General features: G+C 38.4%; 1 protein-coding gene across 1 annotated transcript; it reads left to right on the forward strand.

Annotated features, from left to right (window-relative positions):
• The first annotated feature begins 3,389 nt into the window (after positions 1 to 3,389).
• On the forward strand, positions 3,390 to 17,070 carry LOC129364026 (calretinin-like). The gene is made up of 11 exons (XM_055036401.1): positions 3,390 to 3,583; positions 9,362 to 9,438; positions 10,868 to 10,957; positions 11,045 to 11,125; positions 12,044 to 12,100; positions 12,476 to 12,553; positions 12,969 to 13,024; positions 13,117 to 13,156; positions 14,885 to 14,938; positions 16,346 to 16,417; positions 16,525 to 17,070. Exons 1-11 carry the CDS (start codon positions 3,490 to 3,492, stop codon positions 16,639 to 16,641), a joined length of 816 nt encoding a protein of 271 aa, XP_054892376.1. The 5' UTR covers positions 3,390 to 3,489; the 3' UTR covers positions 16,642 to 17,070.
• Positions 17,071 to 17,287: the final 217 nt, after the last annotated feature.

The following is a 17,287-nucleotide window of genomic DNA, read 5'->3' on the forward strand; positions in this document are numbered from 1 at the left end:
ATGCACTACTAACATAAACCATTGTGCATCTGCTAAGTATCCATAGGATGTTATTTAATTACTTTGAGCACTAATCTGTTATTTTTATGTACAAACTCAACAGGATTTGCACACCTGATCCCTGAATTATTCTACACAGAAACCAAAGACGCTGCATTATTGCTACATTAGGAGAATTAAATCTCAGTCAAACTGAAAGCTTCTTAAACTCCTGGGCGTCTGCAACATTTCATCACCTGATTTCCACTCTGCTGGTTGAATAAGAGCGTTATGCCACTTTAACAAATCTAAATTTCATGGTGCTATTAACACACCATTAGCTGGATTGCACTCTTATCTATAATCTACATGAAAAGTGTGTTTGACATGCAAAGCAAAGACCTAATTGAAATTCATAATATGGAAACATGGTTGTTTTTGTGACTGGCTTTATATGTGAACTGGAATGATTTTTTTATTACTTCTTAAGAGGTTAAATATTCATGTTCACATACAGGTTGCTCAGTTCTTCATCTGACAGGTTCAATTAGAGCTTTGACTTTCTCTTCTTGTCATCAGCAGCTCAGAAATCATCCATCCATCCAGAGAACCTGAGTGAAAGTCGGAGCAAAAGCTCCACTCTGTCAAACCATAATCTACTTTACAAGAAAGTCCTAAAAGATATTATCCTCCCATTAGTGTTACCTGCTTTCTAAAGCAATTTACAAAGCAGGTATGTTATCTGAAGCACAGCACTAAGGCTAATAGAGGAATACTTATTCACACATTACTTTTTATAACTAGGTAATAACTTTTCTCCTTCATTTAAAATACGCATGCTTATCCAAAACTGCTTTTGATATATAATCACATTTTATTTCTGTCTAATTTCAAAAAGTGTTTAAATTAGCAGCATGTAACTTTTATAAAAGATATGTATATTTTACATATTTGTTGAAACTGTCACTATGTCATGATAGTATGGTATCAGACATATTGGCAGTGAAAAAGTCTTTTGCCTTCATCCAGTGCTCCCAGAACTAACTAGAAACCACCAATCAGAGCCAGGAGGAGGGTCTCAGTGCTGTCAATCACCACTCTGTGTGGCGCTGTACATCCCACCCCTCCCACTTTGCTCTCTTGTACGCTGAAGCTTTCTTGTTGTGCTTTGAAGGCTACTTAGTCTGGCCTCTAATTATGGTGGATCAACAGCTTTTCTGGAACGGTAAGTTGTTTCTTCACCATTCATTTATTTAGAAGTGACTACATGAGGTTGATTGACAGCACTAAAACCCTCCTCCTGGCTCTGATTGGTTGTTTTTGGTTGGGTAGTAGCAGCACAGGGAAGAGGTTCACCTCTTTACATATCTTCTGTCTCACAACAAACTGTAAAATATAAAAAACCCTATACTTTTATTAAAGCTACAAGCTACACTTTTATCTGAAACTATTACATGTGACAAAACTCTGCCAAAACATAAGAAATATATAGATAGGAAGTCAATTAGACTACATCGATGTACTGTTTGGTTTTTACATGGCCAATTGCTGTCTTGAACTCTTTCTTCTAGTATTTTTCATGTCTCTCTGATCATCAATGCAAAGCTCTGCAGACATGTGTCATCTCCTCTTCTTATTGCCTCCTCCCTCCTTCACAGCATCCATCTTCACCCGGTGCACTTCGAACAACAGAGAGGGCAGCAGCTCTGGAAACTGGAAAGATTAGACAAGGACAAAATTATCCAGAAACGATTTGCTGATTTTTGAGGCTATTCAGAAGCTCTTGGCTTTTTCCCAGACGTAGTTTGAGGCTGAGATAAGACTGAGAGCAGAGAGAGGAGGAAGATAAAAGCACAATGAAAGAATGGAGGGAGGGTTATTTATCTCATGTGTTCTCCAACTCAGCAGCAGTGATTTATGATGATTTGCAGCTCCAACGGGAGCATGCCATGCACCTCAATGAACTTTCCACACCAAACTTTTCCTCTTACATACACTCCCTAAAATAAGAGATGTGAAATTGATGTATTTCATTCATTTAGAGTTTAAAATGAACATGTCATATCTTGATATAAACAGAAGTTTGGAATGAAAAGGAGAAGGTGAGAAAAAAATATTTTACAGTCCATGCCTTCACTCAACAGTCAACTTGCTAAAACATCAGTCAACCATATGGACACAACTGAGCCAATGCACTTCAATAAACTTTGATGGAATTTTATATTGTATTATTTTCATAAATACAATACGTATATAGTTTTCACATGGTTTCTTCAGGCTGATTTTTCCACAGATTTCTTCCTTAAACAGAAAGACGATGTTCCTTTTATTTAGTTCTGATCTTTATTTTATTAATTTGGACTTTTTGAAATAGCTGATACTCAAATTACAAATGCTATTTCTTTTAATAATAGATAATAAATCTTTTTTTGCCAATGTGTTGATTGTATATTGTTATGAACAATGGCATATTAGGGTCAAAAATAGAAAAAGCAGGAGCATATTTTTGCTAAAAATCTCAGACATTTTGTGATTAATCTTAGAAATTTTCTCGAAAGAAATTGAAAATTTCCACGTTCTAATAGTCCAAACATTTTGACTTTTGGACGTTTTAAAGCATTTTCAAGTTTTTTTCAAGAAAATTTGTGCGATTGATCTCGAAATGTAAATTTTTCTTGGAAATTTTTTATTTTTCGAATTCAGAACAAGGAAATTTTTGAGCTCCAAATGTAAAAAATTGCTGGAAAAAAAGAGAAAAGTTTGAAATTAATTTCAGAAATTTTCTGGAAAAAGTGCAGAAATTTTGAGCTCCAGAAGTAAAATGTTCACAAGAGAAATTATCCCAGGCATTTTTAGACCAATTTCAGAAAATTTCTAGAAAGAATCAGGACATTTCCGAGTTTCAAAAAAACAAACAAACAAACAAAAGAAACAGAAATTTTGAGAAATAACGTGAAAGTTTCTGATTTCAAAAAGTGGAAAATTAGTTGCAAAAACAAAGTCAGAAATGTTAAATTGCTGAGTCCAAAAAAATTATTGAAAGCTTTTATTTCTCGCAAATATACAAATTTTTTGTCTTCATAATAGCCCTAATACACTGTTAGTTAGGTATTTCAAACATAACTTTCAGATTACAATATTCCACTGAGTTGTACAATTTCATTCATTTTAAGTTTCAGATTCATCCCCTTGCACAGAGATGAGGGATTAGGAGTGTCAGGTTTTAGATCCTCTGCAGATTAAAATCCTTAATCTAATTTTCTTTTAGAAGGTGCGCCATGATAGGTTGATATATTAAAAAAAAAAAAAACGCAATTGGAGCGAATTTTGCGCCTCGCCGTCCTGTCTGCTGCGCCCCCGTGCGGCGGGCAGGAGAAGCGCGCAGGGCCAGTGGGTGGTTTAAAAAGCTCGGGCTGCGGAGGAGCCGCTCACAGATCCGAGGAGCTCTGCACCGGGAAAAGTTTACTTCTGAGTACCACGGACCACCCAAAGGAGGGAGAACCCGCAGAGATGGCAACCCAGGCGGAGCAGCTGCCCCACCTGCACCTGGCTGAGCTCACCGCGGCGCAGTTCATCGACATCTGGAAACATTTTGACACAGACGGTCAGTGAAGGCAGCTGCCAATCAATTGGAGCAATTAAAATATATTTGATTCGTGTCGATTCACATAGTGAATTGTTAAGTTGCAATATTTAACAGCAACATTACTAATAGATTGAAAAACAGAGCGAGGTGCAGAGTTAATATAAGTGAGTTTGAAGTTGATGCCATGTGGCGTGCATAAATATGAATCTATTGCAAAACACGCAAGTATTAATTTCTATGAGGTTCTCGTTGGGTAATCACTTGGTTACTGCATTTATTTCAAAGTTTTAAAGGTAATAAATTATAAGTAAAAAAAAAGGTGCAAAAAAATAGAAAGTGGAATGAAGATGATGGAGGGGTGAGCTGAAGGGTTGGATAAATGATGGAAAGAAACAGGAGGGAGAGAACAGGGTGCAGGGGGAGAGAAAGAGAAAATGGAGAGAAGTTGGGAGGACATAAGAGCGAAACAGTTTTTATTTAATCTATGATTGAATCTTTTTGAACCTAGAAGCTTACTGGCTATGAACTGGTGTATATTAACTGGGTTGTACTTTAAAAAAATAATAGTACTTATGCAAACAAAAGCTTAATTTACAGTGGAAGATCACTATTTATGAGTCAACAGTACAAAGGTGCACTTTTGGTTTTTGCTGTATTAAATTCACAAGCACAAGAACACAACTCTCCAATTTATTCAAGCCTTTATAAACAGAAGAAAATAAATATGTGCATAATCTTTTTATACATGCATTCTTTGAGGAGGAGACGGGGATGAGTTCATATATTTATTAATAATGTAGCTTTATTTATTTATATGCTTTATGTTTTGTCTTGGTGCCTGGTTTTGATTTTCTGCCTTCACTCCTGGCTTCAACATATTAACTAGTTGAAGTCATAAATCTGAAGATGTATGTTTGAAAAGAATGTGCACTAGATTTATCTAGGTCTGAAAAAGCATATTTTCACGTATCAAATCGGCTGATTTATGTTGAAAACGTCAATTTACAACCTATCGGGTTTATTTTATGAAATCCAAGTGAGGATTAAGATTTAGTTTTTTCACAGATGTAATTTACAACATTGAATCAAAACCCTGTTGTTCTGTCTTCGTTTTGTGTTGGAAACTATGACGGGGTGTCCTATTGAAATGGCATCCATGACTATGACAGTAAAGCACACTGCAGCCAAACCATCAAATCAGTGGAGTTGATTCAGAAATTCAACCAAAAATCTAAATGCAAAATGAGAAATTCTCATACAAAGTGATGCATTTGTTGTGTTGTGGATGTCCTTCTTTCCTGACTGCATGCAGCGTATGTAGTCAGAGCTCCACCATTGTTTCTCTCTGCCTCTTTAAGTCATTCCAGCTTAACCGATTTCCATGTAGCAACTTCAGTAAGGATTATTCTGGATGTCATTGAGAAGATCACGTGACCTTTACCGTTAAACCCTTTTCAAACTGGTCCATATAAGCTCAACAGATTTTCTCATCAAATGACATAGCCTGACGGCATTGAAGTACATATTCCACATTGCCACTGTAAAGCACTGCTTATGTTCTGGTTTATCCCAGTATTCCTACTGGTTTGTGTCGACCACTGTGGATATTTTAAGAAAAGGACTGACAGCAGTCAGTATTACTGCACATTTTCATGTTCATACCAGTTCATGTTTTTCACATAGTAACTTACATTAAGTTCCCCAAACATTACTTACTGTTTAAGTGATGGCTAGACATTATAACAGAGGGCAGGCTTAACATATGGATGGATGGATGGATGGATGGATGGATGGATGGATGGATGGATGGATGGATGGATGGATGGATGGATGGATGGATGGATGGATGGATGGATGGATGGATGAATGGATGGATGGATGGGCAAAGAAACATATGAATGCATATGGATTTGTGGTTGCTTAATGAAATGATGGATGGATGGATTTTTGGTTGGATGCATGGATGGATGGAAGCATGGATGATAGATTGATGTTTGGTTGGATGGATGAATCCAGTAGTTTGCTATCATCAGTGTGTGAATGGAAATCACTGTGTCTTTGAGTGTATAAGTCTGTCATTTTATTTTATGGATGGATGGATTTATGGTTGGATGAAATTAATCAATGGATGGATGGATGGCAGATGGATTTATGGTTGGATGGTCTGATGGATGGATAGACGGATGTATGGATTTCTTTCATCATGGTGTTTGATGGTTTGGATCTGTGCTTCCTCCACTGGTTAACCATGGCGTCTCTGACTATGGCGTCTCTGAACATGGCGTCTCTGAACATGGCGTCTCTGACTATGGCGTCTCTGACCATGGCGTCTCTGACCATGGCGTCTCTGAACATGGCGTCTCTGACCATGGTGTCACTGACCATGGCGCCTCTCTCCATGGCGCCTCTGACCATGGCGTCTCTGACCATGGTCACTGACCATGGCGTCTCTGAACATGGTGTCACTGACCATGGCGCCTCTCTCCATGGCGTCTCTGACTATGGCGTCTCTGACCATGGCGTCACTGACCATGGCGTCTCTGAACATGGCGCCTCTCTCCATGGCGCCTCTGACCATGGCGTCTCTGACCATGGTGTCACTGACCATGGCGTCTCTGAACATGGTGTCACTGACCATGGCGCCTCTCTCCATGGCGCCTCTGACCATGGCGTCTCTGACCATGGCGTCACTGACCATGGCGTCACTGACCATGGCGTCTCTGAACATGGCGTCTCTGACCATGGTGTCACTGACCATGGCGTCTCTGAACATGGCGCCTCTCTCCATGGCGCCTCTGACCATGGCGTCATGACCATGGCGAACATGGCGTCTCTGGTGTCTGACCATGGCGTCTCTGAACATGGCGCCTCTCTCCATGGCGCCTCTGATCATGGCGCCTCTCTCCATGGCGTCTCTGAACATGGCGCCTCTCTCCATGGCACCTCTGACCATGGTGTCTCTGCCCTCCTTGGATAATCAGATAATAGCTTTGTCCTGAGGAAATTTACAGCTGTGTCCATCCATGATGTTAAAACCTGAACAGGAATTCAACCCGCTTATTTGGAGACATTTTGTTCATAGTTAATGAATGCTCTGATAGATAAACATTAGAGCATTCAGCATAAATTCACAGATGTTTACGCTGTGAGAATTTACAGGGAATGTCAGTGAATAAATAAAAGAAAAAAGTTCAAAGCGATACCTGACCTTTAAAGTGAATCTCTTAAAATCTGAAACATAGTTTAATCTCACAAATGAGTTGGGTCTCAACAGCTGGAACAAATCCTGCAGTATTATTTCATGCAGCAATGAAACAGTCTGTCACATGAGCCTTTATGTCATTTTCTGCCATTCTGTGCTGGACAGCTGACATGGTCCCGTGGTGCCGTTGAGCAATCAGAAGTTGAGCTGGGTTTTAAAATCTTATAAGAGGGGAACGGTACTTCATCTGCTCAGTGCGCAGTGGTGCGCTTCATGTGACAGCTGAGATTTAGATCCCAACTAAACTCTGGCACCAACCACCAGTGAACTGAGAACACAGCTATTTCTCTGGGATTCTGGATGAACGGGCATTTTCAGATTTATCACAGATAATTGGTTCTTTTTTAAACGTATAGAAATACAACCAAAGACAAATAAATTATTTTGAGATAAACAGAATCAAAAAGTCGGCAAAATTAACTTTTTGCACATTTTTATGCTTCCATTTGCATTGATAAATGAATGATTTATTGGAATATGAACTGTTTCAAAAACCTCTTGATTAATTCCCATCAATGGGGATTGCACCGTTACCTAGCAACCCCAGGAAAGCCCCGCCTGTCACCTATCAAGCCAATCAGAGTTCAATCACATTTAATCAGCTGTTTTTATCCACTCTCTTTATTGTACAATGGCTGCTGGAAAAGACAAAAGTTTTGTTGTCATGCCATCCAGAAATTACTAACTGCGTTCTTGTTGGTCGCACAGGAGGCATCACTTCTGCTTTTCAAAGATGCATATCTGTATGATTGCACATCTGTTTGAAGCCATTTACACACGTGCATGTAGACAGCAATGTGACCAGCAGAAACTTATTTGGATTTAAAGTGACAATAGGCCATAAAACAACCTCTCAATCGGCAGAATTGACAAGACTGAACTCTAGTTATCTAGAAATGATTTTGTAAAAAAATTATGTAATGAACATGTAACCTGTTCAAGGAAACATAATGGCTCACCTTTTAAGAGAAAAATAAATTCTTACTGAAAAATATTATATTTGAGCCATTATTTATAACTTCACTAGTATTTGTACTTATGAGAGTTGGGATAAGCAAATAAGATAAGTAGCATTTAAAAAAAGTTGCATTTTTTATTGTAGTTTCTCCAATTATTGAAAACGGTGCGTTGGAAAGCAACTGTTTTGTGCTAGGGCCACACCTACAACAACCGTACGCATGACGGGTTCCCTCTTCTCTTCATCTTTTTTAAAATTATTTTTTACCATTTACATCTGTGGTCATAAATGATCCACAGCTTTTCACACGTCCTCATCGGGAGCTGCCTATAAATGAATGGGGTGCTTCATTTTCCAGCCCAGAACCTTCTACTGCACTGGAGTGATCTTGTTTTTCAGATGATGCCACAGATCTAGAAGAATGATCTTAATAGCTTAGTGGTCATATTACTGGTTATTGTGGTAACTAAAAAAAAAATGCTTTCCAGTGTCCTCTTTGTTGTTGTTGATAAATTTCTAGTTAGATGAATGAATAATGACGTGAAAAACATGATGCTGAATTAAAAACCAGCAGTATATTCAAATGCTGGTTCATCTTTGGTACGTTTTCTGTGCTGTTTTCTTAGTTTCTGCTCTGGTTTGTCTGAAACACCAGTTCACATGCGATGGCACCAATCAGATGTACCGCGCAAACGGAGCTGGGAGGAACCGGTAGTGGATAAGAGATTAAAAGATTAATAAGTCATGGGACACATCACTGCATTTAGTTCAGTATGTTTATGTTTTCCTTTGAATTGGGACAACAGTTTATCTACATCTCCTGTTAAATATTGAATTGCACTAAATCCCCTCGCCCATGTTTAGACTGGTGACAGGTGGGACTCGCTCCAATGATTAAAAACGACCACAGAACGTCCTGCACAACCTGTGACCTCAAGACAAACTAAATTATTTTCTACAATGTGGGCATTGTAAGTGGTACAGTGCAGAGTGAGGGGCAGGATGCTCCAGTAAGCATCAGTCTGATTGCCCTTTTAGGCAAGAAGATGCTCATTATTCTGCTTCCACTCCAATGCCACTTCACTCTGGTGGAGTTTGTTTTGTCCCAGCTGGAGCTCACATACGGATAAATCCACTTTACAACTGGATATGGATATGTAAATTAGGATATTTTATCCATTCGACCTTGTTATTACCAGTTAAAACTCAATTTGAAATAATTGCTTATTGTTTAGATGTATAGTAATCTTTATTCTGCAGTTGTGGAGCTCTGGGATTCACTTTAGGCATTACTTAGGCGTCCAAACTAATCAACTGTCAGAAATAATGAGTTAAGCACAGCTTTAAGTGGGAATGCACTCCAAATTAGTTTATAAACTGATTATTTCTGTTTAATCACAGAGGACTTGAGGCTGGACCAGTACTCAAGGTTTGGCAACTGCTTCAAAACTTAAAGACCCTCAGTGGTTATTAAACTTTAATCAAACTTCTGACCGGTCCACAAAGCTTAAAGTGACTTAAAAGCTTCATGACGTCATTTGTGCCAAACTAATTTCACTCCTCTGGTGCTCTGAAGGAAACGGCTACATAGAGGGGAAGGAGCTGGAGCGCTTCTTCACAGAGCTGGAGACTGCGAGGCGAGGAGCCGGAGTGGTGGGTGTTTTTCTCTTCCGTCATAATCCTGCTTGGTAAACGCTAACGCTCTGCAGGTGAAACTAATGTAGTGTCAATGTCACACCTATTGCATTCAATATTTTATTTGCTAACCAGAATGAAAATGTACTTTTTAAACTCTGCTTTATGTCAGAAGTTTGTCGCTGATTGCATTTTAAATTGTGTTGTTTGGGTCAGACAGTTTCAATAATTCTTCTTGAAGCTTCTCTCAATATTTTGTGGTCATTTTGACCCAGTTTTCCTGACTGAAATGGTGTTTTCGCTTGCATAAACCTTTCATTTCTGCAGACAAATTCTTTGTGGGGCTCAGATAAGGGCCACTCATGGATGCTGTTGTCCCTGAATGACTTTGTATTATTCTTAGTTATTCTTTGGACATACTTGTCCCCCAGCTTTGAGTAAGTTGCTTCAATTATTTAATTTTTATAAAGCGCACCAGTCTCTCTGGCAACATAATACAGCTACCGACCTGACATTTAGGATTTCATTCTCAGGTTTCTGAACGTCTCTCTTCTTCTCTTAATGTAACAATGCTTGTTATTGCCAAATACTTCAATCTTAGTTTCATCACACAAGATAGAGCTTTGAAAATTAAGGTTTCTGCCCCTATGTGAGCCGCAAACATTAATTTGATTGTATATGTTGCATTTGGAGAAATGGCCTCTTCCTGACTGATTGGTTTTATAGCCAGAGGCTGTTTTACCAGCTTCAGTGATTTTGTTCCTGGGTTGACAGCCACATTTCACAACAAAACATGCTAATTAGCTGCTCAACAGTAGCAGCATCAACATCAAATTGTTAAAAGAGATGGTAATACTATCACTAATGTTATTTATTTGTTTTTTAATAGTAGTGGTGTTATTTTAACATTATCTTCTTTCTTTCCTCTATACAAACACTACAAATACCCAAGTGCTACACTGGACTCTTCTTTTTTTGTTTTTTTAGTTTTTCCCTCTTTTGTATTTTTTCCTTTTTTCCAATTATAAACCAAAAATACTTTTGTATTTTTGATTTATAATATCACAAAGAAAATATATCCCCGACCCCACTAGAGACAAGGATGTGCAGAAAATGGATGGATGGAAATAAAATGTAGCAATGGCATCATCAAATTGTTTAAAGAGATAGGAATCTTAGTGTTTTCATTGTTCTCCCTAATGAAATTAATAAAAATGTTTTTTAAAAAATCCCCTCTTTATTCTGGTATTTAGCGAATATAAATAAGCCTAACTGATTTAAAACATCTGATTAATGTCAAACAGCAAAAAAAGAAATATTTTTTTGTACAATGTAGGAATTTTTTTTAATTTAAGATGCATACGTTTATTGTTAGTACTGAAGTTTGGTTTTATACATGCAAAGCCAAAATATGAGCGAACTGAAAAACGTTTTCATGTCATTGCAGGATCCCTCACATGCTTTGTTCAAGGAGAAGTTGAAGGAGTTCATGGCAAATTTTGACAAGAACTCTGATGGTAGAATTGAGATGTCTGAGGTGAGACCAGTTATTTACTCCTGTTTCTTTTGCTCATCAAGTCTTTTTATCCGTCCAGCAAAATAGCATCAATTTCTTCTTGCGCAGCTGGTCCAGATTCTGCCGACGGAGGAAAACTTCCTGATCTGTTTCAGAGAGTTTGTGAGATCCAGTGCTGAATTCATGGATGTAAGTTGGCACATTTTCACATCCGTGTCCGTCGCCTTGAATGCTGCAAACTGTTCCTGCGTAGCTCCTTACAGTAGATGTGCTCAGTCAACCTTTTTCGTGTTCCGTGACTGTAAAAATTAGCCACGTTTGTTCTCGGTTGAGGTCTTCTGTTTCCTGAGTTTGTTCACTGAATATCTGGTAAACCTTACTGAACTGTGAAATTTCCTCACAAGCGCCTCCAGCGAGCTTCGCCTTGACAGCCTGTCCTGTGGGACGCATGTTCAGCTGCCTCATGTTTCCTTCAGTTTCCGTGCCAAGTCGAGGCGTCTGTTTTAATGTTGTGGCATTTCAGGAAGGACTGCCATAACATTCATCTGGACACTTGCTTTCTGGGTCAAACATTCGCAAATGTTCAATGTTTAAAACCCTCTGCTTGAAGAAAACTTCCAAAACTATTAGTTTTGACTAATTCAAAATAAGCATTTTAACGTTTACGCTGATGAAAATGCAGCATTTTTTGCCGACTTTGCTTTTTTTCTCAGCTGTATGTTTGATGTTAAAGTAATCTGAGGGGAAACAGAGAGCCATCAAACATAAGCTGCACTGTGACTGAACATACACTCCAGAAAAAACACACACATATACACACTTCACTTATTTGCTTTTAGAAGGATTTTATGGTGGGATGTTCAGGCTGTTCCGTGTATTAAAGCTATTCTCAGAAAAGCCATACATTATGGATGTTCTGCAGCTTTCTGTGGAGGGGAGGGAGTCAGAGTGCTGCAAGCGTTTTAGGTATCCATCTTTTGGCAAATTCTATATTAACACAAAGTCAGGCAATGCGTGTGTTTGGCCATACTCCAGTTTGAAGAGATGTTTATGTTTTTTTAGTTGTTACAGAGATGTTCTCTAAAAACAGCAAATCTTCTGCTGCAGGCTTGGCGGAGATATGACACTGATCGTAGCGGATACATTGAGTCCAATGAGCTGAAGGTAACACAACAAGCTTCTAATACAGCATTTGGAGCACTTTGTGTATTCGCTAGAGGAAAAAACACTCGATACCCTCACAATATTTTTCAGTATTCTTACGTTGTGTGCAATGACAGCAAAGAGTTCAGAGTATTAGTCTGGGCTTTGGTGGGCTTGTCCTTAAAAATATGCTTTCTTCAGCAGTGGAGTCTTGTGCAGTGACTGTACATAGAGGCCATTATGGTTAAGTCTTACTGATTTAATGGCAGACAGGTAGACATGTTTTCATGTTGTTTACAAAAGTAAAATAATGAATTGGAAAGCAAACCATGGACTGATTGCAGTCAGATGAAAACTTTTGAAGTCCTCTCATCGTTGGTTTCTTTCTCATCTCAGGGTTTCTTGTCGGACCTGCTGAAGAAGGCCAACAGAGACTACGATGACAAGAAGCTCAACGAGTACACACAGACAATCGTGAGAGCTGAAATGTTTAAATCACCAGCACTACCGGCCTCTCAAAATACAAAATGTATCAGAAAATCATAAACACATATCAATCATGCTGCTGTATTCTGATAAACCTCAAAGCTTCAGATTCAGCCACACAAGTTCAAGTCTGAAAATAAATTTTTTTAAGATCTGCATTGACCTTTTGCCCCTTAATGATGACATATTCACAACTTACAGCTAACTGCTGGTCATATGCATAATGAAGCATTATGTGGAGGCTTAAATATTAATCACATTTGCTGCACCTGTACTGCTGAGACGCTGCTTTCTTTGCCACCAGGGTCAGTCGGCCATCTGTGAGCTGCACTCACTTCAGTGTTTGCAACATTTTCCCTAAACTTCCTCTGATGAATTCCCTTTTAATTTTATTTTTCTGTAGCTACGGATGTTTGACCTGAATGGTGATGGTAAGCTGGGCCTCTCTGAGATGGCGAGGTGAGATGGCGTCACTTCTCGGTTTTACTTGCTTTTCTTTCTGAAAGTTGCTCTTCAGATCAACTTTGATTGGTTTATGTTTCTCACCACAGGCTTCTGCCGGTCCAGGAGAACTTCCTGCTCAAGTTTGAGGTACGATTACGCCGTCGGAAAAACAAAAAACATCAACTTTCAAGTGCTTTCTCTTTAAAATACAGTCCATCACAAGAGCATCAAACCTTTGAACTTTTCACGTCCAGTTATATTACAGCCACAAACATCGATGTAATTGATTGGGATTTTAAGTGTCAGCAAATGGTTTCAAATGTTTTTACAAATAAAATTCTGAAAAGTGTGTTGTGTATCTGGATTTAGTCATCTTTTACTCTGATACCCCTAAATTAAATGCACTCGTTCAGCTTTATTACTCATCTTCTTAAGATTCCACATCTTCAGGTTGGCATTGCTTTACTTTTTGAGCCTTGCCAAAAGGCGCATCTCACTATAGACACAAATAAATTAAAGTGTTGTGCTTTTTGGCAAATCTCTTCGCACTGCGCACTGGCAGCAGGAAAACCTAATTAATGAGTTGAGGAAAATTGCTTAAAATATATGTAAAGACATCCTAAAGATAAGTAGAGAATAAATAGCAAAAGTCAAGGAAACACAACACAAGAAAAAAACTGCATGCTTTTTAAATCTTTGTCTTTTACTGCCACCATGTCAGTCTTCAGTTGTTCCGGTTAAGTGAGCTGCAGCCAGTTTGTTTGGCCACGCTGCATGCACATTTTGTCCAACCTCAGCATTTCATGCGTGGCACAAATCCTGCTTCACGGTGGCCACTGGAGATTAAACCAGGTGGAAACACAAAGTGGAAAACCATCTTCAAGCTTTCATGTTGCGAATGTAAAACTCGGTAATCCGCTGGCTTTAACTTTGTGATTTTTATCTGCTGTGTTTCTGAAATGGGATTTTAAACTTCGGCCCTCTTTGCTGCATGCTAGCCTGACTTAAACTGCTTTGAGTAGCTGGCCCTAAACTCTGCATGCAGAGCCAAACAATTATCGAAATGGAGGCAGCGAGTTTTTATGGGTGTAAACCAGTGATTGGTGAGGAATTGGCTTCCCTGAATGCACTTGAATGACGTAGACTAATCTTTTAGATTACTGTAATGGAGATTATCATCCCAAAAACCACAAGCATGCAACTTGTTTGACCCTGGTGTCATTTAGTGCAGGTGGAGCTCTGTCTGTCAGGAAGCTGCTCATGAAAGATCGTTCTGGGTGCTTATTTGTGGAGGTTTTCCCTCTGAGACCACAGAAAATCAATTAATCAATCAATCAATCAATCAATCAATCAATCAATTAGTCAATCAAACCTTATTTGTATATCACATTTCAGCAGCAAGGCATTTCAAAGTACTAAATATGAAGTTTAGCTGCATAGTTAATTGGGATTCCTGATTTTTGTCAATCCTGCTTCCTTATTTTATTTTAAACTCTGATTGTTTAATAAAACTAATAAATGCACAGTTTAGATTTTTATGTGAGCAGCGGAGCTTCTACTTACTTTCACTTTTTTTCTTGTATATTTTCTATAACTGGGAGAAATAATTGAAACTGAGCACCTCCAACACATTTGTGTCTTTAAATTTGGATTCTTGTTTGTTCCCATTTAAATGTGCTGGCCTCTGAGAGCAGATCAACAATTTCTCTCGACAGAGGATTAGTCAGTCTGATGAGGATTAACTCAACTCTAGTCCCAGTTATCATAATCTGCATGGATTAATATCTGTGGTAGATCTCGGGCTTTTACTGCTCTCGAGAAATATGCATCAGTTTCTAATTATTCTGTCTTCTCTCACTTTGTGTGACGTTACAGGGCATCAGACTCACCGTCAAGGAGTTCGACTCTCTCTTCACTTTCTATGATAAGGTGAAAAACGTGTTTCTGAACATTAATAACTTTTTGTTGATTGTGGAGGTTGATCGCTGACCAGACGTGTTCAGGATGGACATCTGTTCACTGTCTGCTTGTTGCTGCATGATGGGTCATATGGATTTGTTTTCCAGGGAACTTCACTTCAGTCTGTCTAATGTTTATGTTGGTGAAAGTACGTCTTATTTTCACATTTATAAAGTTTATTTATGCACATTTTGCGTTACAAATTGCCATATTTAACCTATTTCTAAGACTAAGTCATTCATTCATATCGATTGAGTAGATGTTCAGTTTTTGCAATCATGTATGGAGTTTAAATTCTAATAAAACAAACAAGTAAATTATTAATGTTTATATATATGAATAATAATTAGGCATGTTACAATGACAAATTTTCTTGGTCAATAAATTGTCTCTGGCAGAAATTATTGCTATTAATGATAATGTTGTTGTCTGGAATTCGTTTTCAGTTAATATAATAATGCATAGCAATGCTACTTCAGCGATCTTTAATTTTGTACAGAACACTAAATGCCGCAACTGGAAGAGATTTGAAATATCCAAAATAAAACATAACAACCAAAAACGACAAGTTAAGAGGAAATAAAAACCACACAATCAAAATTATAATAAAATAAATTATGAACTCTCTAAACAAAATTTCCTTTCAAAAAATTTTAATCAAAATGAAAATCATTGAGCTAATTTTAATTGATTAATTGCTTATTGTGACAGGCTTAATGTTGATCTTCAAATCCTTAAATATAATAAACAATAGACAATTGGGTAAATTAATATATACTACAACTTAAATGAATTAGTAATTGCCTACAAAAATAAAACATAAAATGTAGAAATAATATTTAAATTAGTAATAACTGAGTATATAATTATTCCTTTATTAGATGGTGGTGAAATGTGAACATTAACTACTCAATAAATACATTTTAACACAAATGTTATCTCTGTCATTCCCTGCTAAAAATATCAGACTTGTTATGTCACCAAATGTACGGAGGGTGAAGAGTGCCAAGTCACAATAAATAAATAACTTATGAAATAAATATTTAAATGCACCATCAATTTTTTAAAACCAGAAATAAATACAGAAGCAATGTATTTAATCTATGATTACTTATATATGCCTCATTTCAATTATTTATAGGAAAGAGAGACAGTTCTAAGCTGGTGGTTTGATTGTTGTCATAGCAACTCCATGGCAACACTGTAAACTCTTGGAATTTGACACTTTTCTCTCTCCGTACATAAGGTCCATATTTGTACATGTTCTGTGTTCCTCGTTAGGCTGACAGCAGGAGCTTCGGGATGATTTTATATTTGCGAAGCTGAAAAGGAACGTCTTTTATCCAACGATGTCTTCTTCTTCTTCTCTCTGATCAGGACGGTAACGGCTACATTGATGAGCAGGAGCTGGATGCTCTGCTGAAGGACCTCTGTGACAAGAACAAAATGGTAATGAATACTTCACCTATTGATTGACGCATCCATCCCTCTTCTGAAGGCCAAATATAGCAGGGAGATGGAGCTGCAGCCTCAGTGTGATTCTCTCTGTCTGGCAGGACTTGGACTCAACCGGGCTGGTGGACTACAAAAAGAGCATCATGGCTCTGGCTGACGGAGGGAAACTGTACCGCACTGAGATGGAGATCGTCCTGTGCCGGGACTCCACGCTGTGACTCCACGCTGTGACTCCACGCTGTGACCCGCCTGCCCGTCTCCTGCCTGCCTGCTCAGGACCCTCCTGTCTTCCTGCACCGCTTCCTCCTTCCTATCTCTCAATGTAGCCTGGTGCATGTGTGACCAGAACCAGTGCGCCTGAAAGCACAGAAAATACCCGCTGACTTTCTTTTCTTCATCAAAGTAAAGCTGCTTATTGAGATTTAAATGGCAAGTGAAGAATCTGGTGTATTATGCATTTGTACTTTTAACTTAATCACATACGTTCCCTGTAGTTATAGAGAAGGAACTCTGTTCTGTGGCATCTCATCGCTTTGTTTGTTTTCAGGTTATTTTGTAATAATGTTCTTGTTTTATTTCATGAGGCTGGTACTGTTCCACAGAAATATACAAATGAGAGAATAAATAAATGTAATATAAATCCGTGAGCTGCTGCAGTAAAAGGTTTGTCTGGTGCTGTAAAAACACTCACCTCTGTGTCGAGTGTAAAAATTACATCTCCACTACAGATCACCAGGAAGAGAGCGTTCCCCTCTAAGTGCTCCCTCTCTTTCCAATCTCCTGCAGACAGAAAGTGTGTTGAAGAGGGAGCTGGTGCTGATCCATTTTTTATAGAGTCTCAGAGGAACTCGGCGACTCTTTCCG

Source organism: Poeciliopsis prolifica, unplaced genomic scaffold (genome assembly GCF_027474105.1).
Source record: "Poeciliopsis prolifica strain line A6 unplaced genomic scaffold, Auburn_PproV2 SCAFFOLD011, whole genome shotgun sequence".
In the NCBI taxonomy this organism is placed as follows: domain Eukaryota; kingdom Metazoa; phylum Chordata; class Actinopteri; order Cyprinodontiformes; family Poeciliidae; genus Poeciliopsis; species Poeciliopsis prolifica.

What these genes read in the sequence shown, in the direction of transcription:
- LOC129364026 (XM_055036401.1), top strand. Translation starts at nt 3,490, where the DNA reads ATGGCAACCCAGGCGGAGCAGCTGCCCCACCTGCACCTGGCTGAGCTC. An exon ending in ACGAGTACACACAGACAATC is followed by an intron (nt 12,554 to 12,968) that starts GTGAGAGCTGAA and finishes ATTTTTCTGTAG; the next exon opens with CTACGGATGTTTGACCTGAA. An exon ending in TCTTCACTTTCTATGATAAG is followed by an intron (nt 14,939 to 16,345) that starts GTGAAAAACGTG and finishes CTCTCTGATCAG; the next exon opens with GACGGTAACGGCTACATTGA.